This window comes from Diuraphis noxia, unplaced genomic scaffold, assembly GCF_037042655.1.
Source record: "Diuraphis noxia isolate RWA-SAM2 unplaced genomic scaffold, SU_Dnox_SAM2 contig0003, whole genome shotgun sequence".
NCBI classification, from domain to species: Eukaryota; Metazoa; Arthropoda; class Insecta; order Hemiptera; family Aphididae; genus Diuraphis; species Diuraphis noxia.
In genome coordinates, this window is record NW_028301713.1 from 62,758,179 (window position 1) to 62,771,956 (window position 13,778).

The 13,778-nt window shown below is 25.6% G+C and overlaps 1 protein-coding gene across 2 annotated transcripts; it reads right to left on the reverse strand.

The window, feature by feature from the left end:
* Positions 1–722: 722 nt before the first annotated feature.
* LOC107167215 (uncharacterized) lies at positions 723–12,035 on the reverse strand. 2 transcript variants are annotated; one of them, XM_089225006.1, is made up of 29 exons: positions 11,666–12,035; positions 11,388–11,592; positions 11,117–11,323; positions 10,762–11,019; positions 10,438–10,571; positions 10,121–10,355; positions 9,683–9,970; positions 9,385–9,627; positions 9,164–9,318; positions 8,822–9,098; positions 8,476–8,755; positions 8,288–8,415; positions 8,090–8,227; positions 7,921–8,028; positions 7,690–7,854; positions 6,805–6,956; positions 6,352–6,487; positions 6,027–6,268; positions 5,372–5,553; positions 5,065–5,300; positions 4,859–4,996; positions 4,634–4,798; positions 4,408–4,551; positions 3,451–3,623; positions 3,152–3,368; positions 2,896–3,087; positions 2,042–2,193; positions 1,875–1,975; positions 723–1,133 (listed from the first exon to the last, which is right to left on the reverse strand). In XM_089225006.1, the coding sequence occupies exons 1-28, from the start codon at positions 11,683–11,685 to the stop codon at positions 1,915–1,917; spliced, it is 5,031 nt and encodes a 1,676-aa protein (XP_089081132.1). In that variant the 5' UTR covers positions 11,686–12,035; the 3' UTR covers positions 723–1,133; positions 1,875–1,914. The 2 variants fall into 2 exon arrangements, with proteins under 2 accessions (XP_089081132.1, XP_089081131.1); XM_089225005.1 differs by lacking the exon at positions 723–1,133 and having other exon boundaries at positions 1,794–1,975.
* Positions 12,036–13,778: the final 1,743 nt, after the last annotated feature.

Sequence of the window (13,778 nt, forward strand, 5' to 3'; positions counted from 1 at the left end):
TGTCCAACAATCCACCAACGAATTTGTTGAATGATTGGATCGATGACTGCTAATATAGGGCTGCCAAGTAACAGGTTCACAGGGGTGACACAAGAAGGGTTATTCGTAGGTATTTCAAACAGTAGGCAGTAAAATCATAATAACGTTCTATTCAATCAGCATAAATATTATATTTTGTTATTTTATACCATATTGAGTTAACGAGTTAAGTAACTATTGCACCAGTGGCGTAGTGAATGGTTATTTTTGAGGCAATTGCTAGTGGGTCTCCTATTGCAATTTGTAATAATAAGAGATAGTCAACAGGTAATTAATAATGATCTGAAATATTATTAGTTGTATTACATATTAGACATTAGCACTTGACATATTTCTAACTTGTCCAGAAAAATGTTCAGTTCGCCTTGTCTGCACTGCTCATATGATAAAAATATATGCATACCTAATCTTAGTTAATCAACCACCGGTATCTGCAAATTAAAATTGTTTTCATGTTCCAACTATGTATTTAAAAACAATTGGGTATATATACATATTTTATATCTATTATCTAAATCACAATTTGTTTTGTTTTTGAAGTGTTTTATATTATTATTTTTATAGCCGGTCTAGAATAATACACATCAACCGCTTAAATAAAATTTTTAAAAATATATTTTACTATTTATACATTATAATGGGTTATTAAACCCGTCGCTTATATATTCTAAATAGGTACACTTATACGACGCGACTGTGATCCAAAATATTTGTGCAAATATGTCCGCAATTTCGGAATTGCATAACACGTCTCATTTACATATAGCCTTTATTATGTTAGTTATGAATCATGACTAGTAATATCTCATAATTCATATCTATATTAGTCACCTTTGTCTAAAGGTATATACATTATAATTTATCGTTCCCGTTTTCTTCTATTGAAATATTCTTAAGGAAACTTCTATGTCCTATAATTTCTGAACCCTTTAGTGATCACCATATTTTGATTTCAAGTTTAAGTTGATAGTCACGGTGAAACAGAGAGCTGGCTCCCGATCACACAGGTACACAGATAGCAGTTGCATTATTTTACAACAGCCTGCTTTCTGTTTGAATGTGCCTTTAGTGGTCACTGCACACAGAAGTTGTGCCTAAAATAAAATTTGTAACATAAGGTTAGTATACCAATTGCGTCGCTTAAACTTAAGATCTGCAGTAGCAGTATACGGATTGCGCTGTTTATATTTTAAGCTTATATATTATAAATGTATATGAATTAGGTATATTTCAAAATATGACTGCATCAACTTATTATATCAACACTCATAAGCATTAGTATAACAAAAATTAACCAACATTTTTTTTTTTTTGTTAACCCTAAAAAAACTTTATTTCTATTCTATACAATGAATAATTTTTAATTATATACTAAAAATATACTGTCATGATATAGAATAATGTTGATTATATCTCAATAAAAATAAATTTATATGAGTCATTGGATAAAATAAATATTACTAAGTTATTATTTAGCACAATTTGTTTATGAAAATATTATTTTAAGCGCTATTGGTATACTCCCATATAGTGAACACTTATTATCAGGTCATTTTTAACAGAAAGGAAAAAATATATAAAAATTAGTATTAATATTTCCAATAGGATGATGCCATGTCAGGTGTTCCTCAAAGAGGTTATTTATCTCCGTTGTTTCTTTTTTTCATAAATGATTTAATGTGTAAGAACATAGGTAAAAGTTTTTAATCTTTCCAATTTAAAACTTCTTATGGTTTTATAAAATAAAATACTAATAATAAAAACTAAAAGTGTATTTTCATTGTTTTAAAACACGCTGTATACATAGATAATAGCAATAAATTAATGATATTTACTATCAGTCTTAGTAAAAATTGTACTCATTAGTGAAATCATTCATTTAGAAATTGAATATCCTGTAATTGATAAATCTTTTTTTGAGGATGTGATTGAGTTCCTAAAATTTGAATAAAAAACAGTTGTTATTTTGAAAATAACATTTTAAAATTATAAATAATATAACCTGTGAATATCTTTGATAAATTCTAGTAACTTCATAAAACCAATTAATAAATCTTCTGTACCGTCTCCATTTGATTGTTGAGATCTGATGTCAAATGATGTTATCCTCTTATCTTCAACATCTTTACTTATTGTTCTATAGAGAAGCAAACTCTAAAAAAATATATTTCTATCAAAACTCCAAATAAAATAATTTAAAAATAAATATTTAATTAATAATTAAGTTAGATTGATTAATTTAATCTATTTTCCTCAAAAAATAAAAATATTATTACAATAAGATTTTTAATACAAGACAAGGTTTCAACATAGTTTGGTATAAATGCTTATTTTTATAAATAAAAAGACTTTATCTCTTGTTATTACTGTAACTAAATTATTGTTATTATAATACAGCCTGCTTCCAATTAGGGAGTCACTAATCTCTAGACACTCAGAAAGATAGAACTAGTGAGAGTGGTCATCAATTTCAAAATATTAAAACTAAGTCCATGCAAACACACATACAATTATTAATTATTCTTTACATAACAATCACCTCAATAAATACTATGATAGAAGATGCTGCAAAGTTCCATAAACACTATATTAATTGTCCTAAAACCACAACAACCTACTAATTAATGATTTGTATACCAATTATATACTTAGAAAACTACAGAAAAAAGTGATATAACTTATTAGTTATTACATAAAATAAAAACTAGCTAACTTGGTTACTTTTTACTAGATTTAGAGTTACTATTAGATTTTGTTTTATTCAACAACTTTTTGTTTCATAACACCACATTTTTGCTAAATAATATATAGAATATTATATTCTTTAAAAACTAATAATAATTAGTTACAAGTTACCATGTTTTTAGCAACCTCAGCAATTTCACATAACTGTTGGTTGTTATCACTGTTTTGTGATACTTTCATTAAAATTTGACTGGTAAATGTATATACACATAGTTCTAAGGCATCATTTAAACTGGCCAAGTCTACATCTAACACATATCTTTCGTTGAGTGCTGATATAAATGAAGTAGAAACAGCTCCATGCTAAATTATTGTAAAAATATTATTTATAAATAACCATTGTCAAATAGAAAATAATATAGCTTACTCTAGTTATTTTGTCGGACAGGAATACAATCATTTCAATTAATCCATCAACGGTAAAGAATGTACTGAACCTTTTATCAACAATTATTTCTTTACTAATAATATTTTTGAATACACTAGCATCACTTATACCCAATTGAAGTAATGATACAATTTCATATGGAGGGATCATGATTCGTACAAGAATTGAATTGCAGGAATACAACATTTCAAAAAGACTTAAAAATAACAAACAATAGAATGGTTTTTATTAAAACAATAATAGTATAAGAAATATTAATAAGTTTGATATATTCTTACATTTTTCTTGTAGCATTAATTGTCAGCAAATCGTTTTCTGTGAATAAATCTCCTCTAGTTTTCCAACCAGGTAAATTTAATTGTACTTTTTCATTTTTGAACATACTCATGATCAAAGCATCCGGATCATTTAATTGTAAATATGAACCATAAGCACAATCCCAAATATTTATCTAAACCCAATTTTATTTATTTTTGTTAATAAAAAATTATTAAACAATACAGTGGCGTGCACAGCTTTTTTGAATGGGAGGGGATATTCATTTTGATTTGTCACAGACCCATGGGGCTTCGCCTTCCACACCCCCTTCCGCTGAATTTATATTTTAATTTACATTACCCCCCTGAAAAACTTAGAAAAGACATTTTAATACAAGTTTAATATATTATTTTAAATTTACAATTCATTCACAACGCAAACGAAGATTGAGAACACAATTTATCAAGTTCAATTTGCCGTGCTGTAATGAACTGACGAATTCGGAATTACCACCCGATCGATTACGGGTCGACATCGGCCAGGTTATCGGACATGTATATCATTGTAGAACATAATATAGTTATGATACATAAATTTTCTTATATTTTATAAATAATATTTATTTAATTTAGTATAATTTATTATGCAATATAAATATGTTATAAATACTAATAGGTATACTAATAGTAGTAATAAAATCAGCTCTGTCTCTACATTCCAGGAAAAATTGAAATAACAGGTTTATTTTTAGACCAAACATATTGGTGGAATATTTTTGAAGATAATATATCGTATTGATAAGAATACAGGAACGCCATCTAATCTACAAGCGAAAACTTGAATTTTAAACCTAAATTTTTTTCATGTAAACAATAAATCATTGCAAAAAAATCGAAAAGGGGGGGGGATATGACACCCTGATCCCCCCCCCCCCCCGTGAGCACGCCACTGAAACAATATAACGATAAGGAACTTACAATAATTTTTTCAAGTGCGATGTAACACGAACCACCAACTGATTGCCAATGATAATAATATTCTTTAGAAACAATCAAGTTCATCAATTTAATAACTGACTGTACAAGGTTTAAATGAGAAGTTGTAACTTTCATATTCTTTGGCTAATATTAAAAACAAGAGTTAGTTTATTTATTTCACAACGTATAAAATTATAGTTAATATATTCTTTTATGTAATACTTACAAAATTTAAAATTATTGATAAGTCTATAAAAATTGAAGTTATTTGCTGTATTGCTTCTCTTTTTACACAAGGATCACAAATGTTTAAGAAGTTTACAAGCATTTTGAAATAATTTTTATAGACACATAACCGTTTTGGATCATCAAATTTAATATCTAATTCAGTCTAGAAAAAAAAAATAATTAGTTAAAAAAAAAAATTACAAATTTATTTGTTATTACATACACATTTTGCAGATAATACAGAGCAAAAGTGCTTTATGATATATGGCTGAGTACCAAACTGTAAATGAAAATGCTTAAATGATGATAAATATAAAAGAAAATCAGTTACTTCCACAGTGACAGAATTAATTTTGTTTTCCTGAAAAAAAAAATAAATCAAATTTCTATAATCTAACATTATTAATTAGCAACTATAACTATACACACTTTATTGGACTTATCCACAAATTTAAGCATTTGACTAATAGTATTTGTTAAAAGAGATGATTGGCGCCAATTAGTAGATGATCTAGTAATTTCAGGTATGATCTTATAAAATAATGAGTTTGTTAACTTTATATTAGTAACAATAGATCGATATTCATGATCGGTTTCATTGATATTTTCCAATTGATTTTCAGCAAGTTCACAAATACTACTGTACATATCATTACTAAAAACATCTACAGTAAAAAAATTGATAAGTTAAAAACTTTTTTAAAATAAATAGAAAAGATATATTTATAGTAAAAACCTTTAGGGAAATTTTCAGTTAAAGCTGCATCATTGAAAAGTATAATATTTACGATCTCATTTACCACAATTAATACTGTAGTTTTTGATGTTTGACTTTTTGCTAATGATTCATTGTCATTAAGTAGTTTTAATATTGTTTGTACATCATTAATAGTTGATTTGGAATTTATAACACAGGTTCTATTAATAAAAAATTGAAGATAAATCTAATTATAAAAATTTAAAAGAGTATTCTAAATATTGAACTAATAGAGAGTTAACATAACATTTATATTTAGTTCCTTAAAACAGTGCAAGTCTGATGGTTTTCGGAGCCCGGCAGAATTTTGTGACGTCTCATAGCCCATAAAAATATATAAATATATATTATATTTAAAATAAAATCCGAAGTATTGAAATTTTACTTATTGTCTTTATGATATAATATAGCACAGCACAATGTTAGCACAAAACTTAACGTAAAAACAATTTTAATGATAAGGTATAAGCACATATTTTTCATATACACTAGTGTTAACACTCGTTTTTTTAATCAGGCTTGTCAGGTTACAAACAATTCCATTTAACTATTTTTTTATAATTATATTAATAATATTACTTATAGTAGCATAACCAACAATACTAAATTATTATTTCGAAAAGAAAACACTTACTTCTTCCACATTTGTAACATGATCAATAAAGACTCTCCCAAACTAACAATTGAACTTATATCATTGCTTTTCAACTCAATTATAAATAGTTTTAAAATATTTTCAACTACTAGATGTTTATTGTTAACAGCAGAATCACGGTGTTTTAAAATAAGAAGAGTAAAAAACTTCCACGAATAAATCAACTTTCGCTTAATATCAATTAAAGCATCATTATTGTCTTCAAAAAAAATTAAAAATCCCTGAAAATTAAAGTTAATCCACTTAACTAAGTAAGCTAATTTATGAAGTCAATTTTCACAACATTCATAGTTAAATAACTTACTTTTAACATACTGTTTAATCTAGTTTTCAAAAAAATATCCAATTGTTCAGCAAATTCTTTATTGCTTTCAATAGGACAGTAATGAGCTTGAAGTGACAAAATTGAAAATACTTCTGAATTTATTTCTGGTATCATTCTATAAATATTTTATATATTTTAAGGTATCAAAATAATTTACAAATAATAAACATTAACTTAATTAGTTCAACACAAAAATATATTTTACATTGAATAATAAATATTAAAATATTTTTAACTAGTGACAAAATTATGTTATAGCATTGAATAATATTCATTATAAATAATAGATTATATTACATCTATGCCTAGTATTTAAAATCTATTGTTATGGAATAAATGTAAAATAATCTTCTGGATAATGAAAATATTTAGATGACCATAGAACAATATAATTAATAATGTATACTAGTTAATATGAGTTATAACACTTACTTATTATGAAAAAGTGGTTTAAATATTAACTTCCAAAAATTACTGTTTTGTTGTAAGTAATGCATAGCTAAATTAAATCTGTTGTACCATAAAGTATGAATAATTCCCAGTGTTTCAAGATAAATATTATTTTCTTGTTCTTGTTTAAAATCCTAAATAACAAAATAATTTATACAAAGGGGACACTCAGAGGACAAATATTTTTTGATAATTTGGATTTCTTAAATAAATAAATAAACTATAAAAATTCTTTCTTGGTTAATTTATTTCTGTGATTAAACACGCAATAGTGAAATAATGAGAAAATGTCGCAGTTTGGTATAAACGTGGGTTGTCATGAGAAGACGGAAATACCAAGCTAATGGGATTAAAAGTTTATTAATGTAGTTATGTTGATATCATAGTAAATTAGATTAATGTAATATGTGATATATATAGTTATTATAATATACTTTGTACATTTGGTTGAAAATATTTTTAATTTTATATTATTACTGTGTTTAATAAATTAGAAAATCCTGCAAATTTTAACTAACCAAAAAATATGCTATTTTATAGTATAGTGGTCATTAATATGAAAAATATTTATAGAAACATAATTATAAGGTGGGAGAGGACAGAGTCCCCCATGTCTATATCAACACCTAAAGTAGTTTTACCAGGTGAGCTAATTTTCCGAAGGTATTTCTATCATACACATTTAAGTGTTGTATTGATTCAAAACTAAATTAACCTGATATTAGTATGATAGAAATTTTATTCATATATATTATATACTTAAATAATAGATTAAAAAAAACTAAAATCTATTAAACATTGTAGTAATAGATATATAGAGTAAAAAAACAACATTAGTAATAAAATAAAAAGTAAAATTTGTCTTACATCAGTCTCGAGTTCAACTTCAATGAACCATAATATACTATCATCATTATTTTCAATTTGTTTTTTATCCTTAATACATTTTTCAAGTAACTCAACATTCAAAATGATTTCAAACATCTTACATTGATAAGCAATAGCATTATGTAAAAACTTTAACATTTTGACCTAAATAATAAGAAAAAAAACATTTTGAAATAAATGTGAACTAAACATAATTGTATGCATACGTACAATATTATTAGAATGCAATCTATGTAATTTTAAATAAGATATCATTTCTTTTCGTGCTCTTTTGTCATTGTCAAAACCCATTGAGAGACTGAAGGAGACGAATCGCTTCTGAACAAAATAATTAAAATTTAGTACAACATTTAGGATAATACACTTTTATTTCACTTACTTCTGCAAGTGTCCCAAGAATAGTAAGAGACAATGTGTTTAATTTGTTATGAAATACAGTCAAACGATATGATAACAAAACTGCAAGCCTTCTTTCGGGATCAAATAATGCAGTATTTGTTCCTTGTTTGATTGTAGACTAGTGTTAAAAATAAATATATAATTACATGAAAATTAAATTTATTTTTGATAAGCTTACAAGTGACTTGGCATCAATGATATAATTTAATAAGGACAATGCAAATATTAAACATTTTATATTTCTTTTTCCAACTCCACTTGTCCAACTGTGATAACTATGCATTATTTTAATAAAATTCTTTTCTCCTAAAATTAGTGAAATGTTAACTTAATTGAAATATAATTATTGAATGAATATAAAATTACCTATAGAAGCTATGTTTAAAATCATCAATGAAGCAATTGATGTTGGACTATAGGGTAAACATAAATCCAATACTTTTTTAATAACCATAATTGAATGTTCTTCTTCGGGTTCTGGTTCCAACATAGAAACAACATAGATTAGGCGCATACAGGCCCAACCTAAATCCATTTTTTCTTTGGAGCCTACAAAAAAATCTGATACAGCTAACAATGGCATTATAGTCTTGAACACAAACATTACACCAGCTGTTGCGCACTGACATGTTAGTACATGCCTGACCTATAATTAATTATAAAATAATAAAATATTTTATCTCACTAAATACAAAAAAAAAAAAAAACATACTTTTAAAGAAGCCTCGACTAATTTGACATATTGTGTTAAGACTGGATAAACTTCAGATCCATATTTCAGAATCATTAATGCAATAGAACTTTGAGAGAAAGGATGTAAATTTACTGCAGAATCTTCAAGACCACTCATTAAAAAAGGGAAAAAATTATTAGCATTAAAGTAACACATTGTTTGTTCAGGGAAGTAAACAAGTATGCATCTTGCTAATTTTATTATTTCAGACACAACTTCAGGATCAGCCACATAATTTGAATCAATATAAGATACACTAAAATAAATCAAAATCAAACATAAAACATGTATTTGCATTATATGTACTTTAGAAGCTTATACCTAGGTACAAGTGTCAACAGCGTTTCACATGTTCCCATAATATCATCATTTAAAGATGTTGCAACATATGCAATAGATTGAATAATTTTAACAGAATTTATAAGTATTTGTTTTGTACTAATATAAGATGAAGTTTTCCGATCCTCATCACGACACTAAAAAATAGATAAATAAATCAAATTCTAAAATAGTAATAATTCTAATTTATATTAAATGTATACCATTCTAAAGTTGTTAATTGCAGAGTTTAAAAAATAGAATACAGGCACTTTGATGTTGAAGCGGACCATATTTCCATTAAGAATAAATCTAGTGTTTTTAGGAATATCAATGCTATAAATTGAGTCATTGACATAATATTGATCAGTTAATAAAAAGGTGTCTGTTTCTTGTTCATAAATATAATGTCCATCAGGTGGAGCAATAGTAGTAAATGAATTAATACTATTCATCAGATTCCAGACCTAAATATTTTAAATATTAAAAATAATCCATAATATTTTAAGGTAAAATATTTACTTTATTTAAACATTGTGGGGCTCCTTTTATAATACCAGTAAATAATTCAAATAAGCTGCATAAATCAACAGGATACATTTCTATAAATTTTTTTACAAAAAGACCAACACCATTTTTCAAGTTGTCAATTGCATCTATTGATAATCTAGGGTTTCTTTTTAATAAATAAGACAAAAGCTTAATAATAATCGAATCATAGTCAACCAATTCAAATACATCTAATTCAATACTTTCAATGATTAGGTTTTCACACAAGACTCTTCCTAGTTTGTCTATTATTAAATGATCCTAAAATGAATATAAAAAAATTGAAATATAAATAATTACTAGAAGTTACCTTATGAAAAAATAAATAAATAAAAAAATAAAATAATAGTTACAGGTACTTAGAATTAAAATACTTCAAAAAAATAATAATTAACCAAATTGTTTATATACTTTAACAGCTGGTGATTGGCACATTTCTAATAAAGAAGGCCAAATTTTTAATGAGCTCATGGCTTCAGTGTAGCTTTCTAATTTTTGTATATTTTTTATTCCAAATTTTCCTTTAAGGTGAAGGAGTGTCCAACCCATAAGCACAACACCATATTCACTACTAGGTTGGATCATCTGAATAATTTTATCCGCTTCATTGAATTCTATATTAGTAGACCAAATATAGTTCTCTTCCCTGTGATAAAAAAAATATAAATAAACAAAAACAAAATTATGTTTAAAAATCTAATTTACAAATAATATAACAAATTACTTACTCCCAAAATAATGCAATGATCTGTAATGAATGTAGAGTCTCTAAACTTGAGATCTGGCTCATAAAAGAAGAATAAACTGTTTGTAAGTTGTAATAATCATACTCTAATGTTTGATTTTTTCCAAAGTTATTATCCTATAAGGACCAAGTCAAATAAAATAATATATTACTTATATATACTACTTACTTGAAACTTTTAGAAAATCATAAATTTTTTTGAAGTCAAGTAGAATTTAAATAAATTATTATTAAGTGAAGAACAATTTAAAAAGAGAATATAAATCATTTAAATATTTATAAAAGTATTTTTTTGAAGGTTACTTACAATGAGATTAGTAATCCAAGTATTAAAATCATCTTTTGTAATTTGATCCATTCTGAGTGAAGTTAACACCATCAATTGTAAAATTTCAATTTGCTGATTTAAAACAAATGTTAGCAAATGCTTGTGTATTATCTTTTGAAGAGGTTTATAAACAATAGTATCAAAAAATGTCAATGAACGAACGTATGAAAGTTGATCTCGTAATGAATTATACCATTCTTTCCAGTTTTGTTTAAGGACAATTTTCTTACATATAGCCTAAAAATTATTTATAATAATTAACTAGATAAATATAAACAAATAAATATAAAAATTAATTATATACTTATTGCTTATTAATAATTATTTTACATACGGAATAATGACAGTTTTGATTTTCTGCAGCAGTGAGAATAAATTTTAATGAACGAAATAAAAATAACACTTCTTCATTGTAAAACTTCCAAATATCTACACAAACATTATGCAATTCATGTTCAGTCATAGTTGTATTCAATTCATTTTGACAAACAAATTCATTGTATTTGTTATAAACAATTTTAGCATCTTTCTCATTAATAAACTAAACAAAATCAATATATTAATAAAGGCATATCCTAGAACATAAAATTATGTTTTATTATTACAAGTAATTGGGATAATATGGGATATAGGTAATCTGTATCTGATTTATCATTTTTATAAAACACTAATCTTGATGAAGCATGAAATTTAAATTTGAGTATGCCTTTTTTCAAATCATCCAAACCATCATATATCATAGATTCAATAGATTCATCAGCATAATTGACATTCAATTTATTTAACTTATAGTAGAATTGTTTCCAACATCTAAAAATAAAGTAGTTAAATCATACATTTTTATTTATAAATTGATATGAAAAGTAATAGGAGCATAACTTACATCAATTGTTTAGAATTCATTTTTGTTACTTGAATGTATAATTTATCTATTAGTTTATTACAATAACAACAATATTATATTTTCTAAAGGTATTTTTTACACCTATGTTACATACAATTTTTGAATGATTTATTATTACAAATTATTAAAATTCAGTTGATTTTTTTTTTTTAGAATGTCAGAGTGAACAAGAACCAAATGAGCAAGTTCCGCCACAACACGTAATTCATAAACTTATGGTAATATTATGTAAATACAGCATTTACAATTAATGGTAAACATTTAAACAGTAAAACAGTAAGTATCAAAATATAAATAGTAAATAGTAAATACCAATAACTAAATCAAATTCTACTTCCTACCGTTAACTTTTTAATGTGTATAACATTAAGGTTATGTTATTGTTAAAAAGATGTATTATCACCATAGACCTTATACGTCATGCTTATAAATAATACATTTTGTGATATCAGTATATGACCGAGATCATAGATATCTCAGTAAGTAATATCACGGAATATTCATAGAATAGACAATAAAGAGAAAACTTTTATTATTTATTATCTATTATATTTTACGGTAATTACTAATTTGGTACAGCCACAGAATAATCGTGATATACCTATAACTAAGTTACTCATGAATCATGATACTATCATAAGAATTATATCCCAAATTCCCAACAGCAGAGGCGTAATTAAGGACTTAAGGTGTGATATGAGGTGCTGAGGTGGATACTGTATAGATACCTCCTAAACTTTTATTTTATTGCTAACATTTCATATTTAGTGGGGTAGGTTATTGTATGAGGCTTACAGATTTTTCTAAAAACATATACCCCCTCCCCGACCAAATTCGTAATTACGCCACTGCCCAACAAGACACAGGTCTAGCAAAATCTATTCTCCATAAGAACCATAGGACCTAAAACTTAATTTATCTTTACAGCCATATAGGTATTATTAGTTTTTGATTTTTAAACATATACTTCAATTTTTTTTTTTATACATTGTATAATTTAAAATGATAAAATGTTTCGACACGTTTTGAGCTAATTAGTACTTATGAACACATACAATTTTTTCCATAAATATCGATAAAAAAATTGTGTATAAGTAAAAACTTTATAAATTTAATTAAAGATTTAAGTTGTTTTAATATTAATTGAAAAATATTAAAGACACATAGACGATAGTCACTAATTTTTTTTTTAAAAGTATTTTTAAAATTTCAAAAATTTACTAACTATTTTGTGGCTAAAAATGTATAAAATGTTCAATTTTTATAGTTGAGAATTGAAAATTTAGAACAAGGTTTCCAAAAGTGGGGAACGGAAAAAAAGTCTGCAAGAAAAAATGTGTTGGAGGGAAAAAAATTATAAAACTTGAAACATTTAATATATAACTATACATAAAAATAATATTAAGTATTACAGCAATAATAGTTTATACAATAGTTTATATTTAGAAATACATGATTTTTTTTTTATTTTGCAAAAATATTTCTGACAAGTCATCCAGGTTAGTGATATCCTATTTTCTTTATAAAACAGATTAATAATTTCCTTGAGACTTTATTTTGGGGATTTTTTACCCGAGTCTTTTATTCTAATTCTACACATAGATTACAGCTGCCCACAAGATACAAGAATATTAAGAAAAACACTGAGAATTTTCCATGTTGACCACTTAAAGTACCAACATTACCGACTATATACCTACTATATATAGAATAAATTTACAAACAGAAACCACCTTAAAAATTGAAATTCGGAGCATTTGTCATACTACTTTTCGAGTACATCACAAAGTATTTAAGACACACCAGTGGCGTACTTAGATCTGAATTTTGAGGAAGGTGGTGGGGCGTAATTTTTCACTATAGTTAAATGTGATCAACAAAATTTAATTGAACTACTAAATGTCGAATAGACAATAATCATTTACGAATGATAATGACTAATATTAACTCTATAACATTGAAATAGAGCAAATTTTAGAAAACGAAAATATAGTAAAATTTATAAAGTCAGGCAGGATAAGATGGTTAGATCATGTGGAAAGAATGGACGAGGAAAGAATTCCAAAACGCATAATGTTGGCAAAAATGGAAG

Coding starts and splice junctions, on each gene's coding strand:
- LOC107167215 (XM_089225006.1), bottom strand. CDS start 11,685: ATGAATTCTAAACAATTGAT. Junction 8,228..8,287: donor TCATTGATGCCAAGTCACTT/GTAAGCTTATCA, acceptor TTTTAACACTAG/TCTACAATCAAACAAGGAAC. Junction 3,624..4,407: donor TCGCACTTGAAAAAATTATT/GTAAGTTCCTTA, acceptor AATTGGGTTTAG/ATAAATATTTGGGATTGTGC.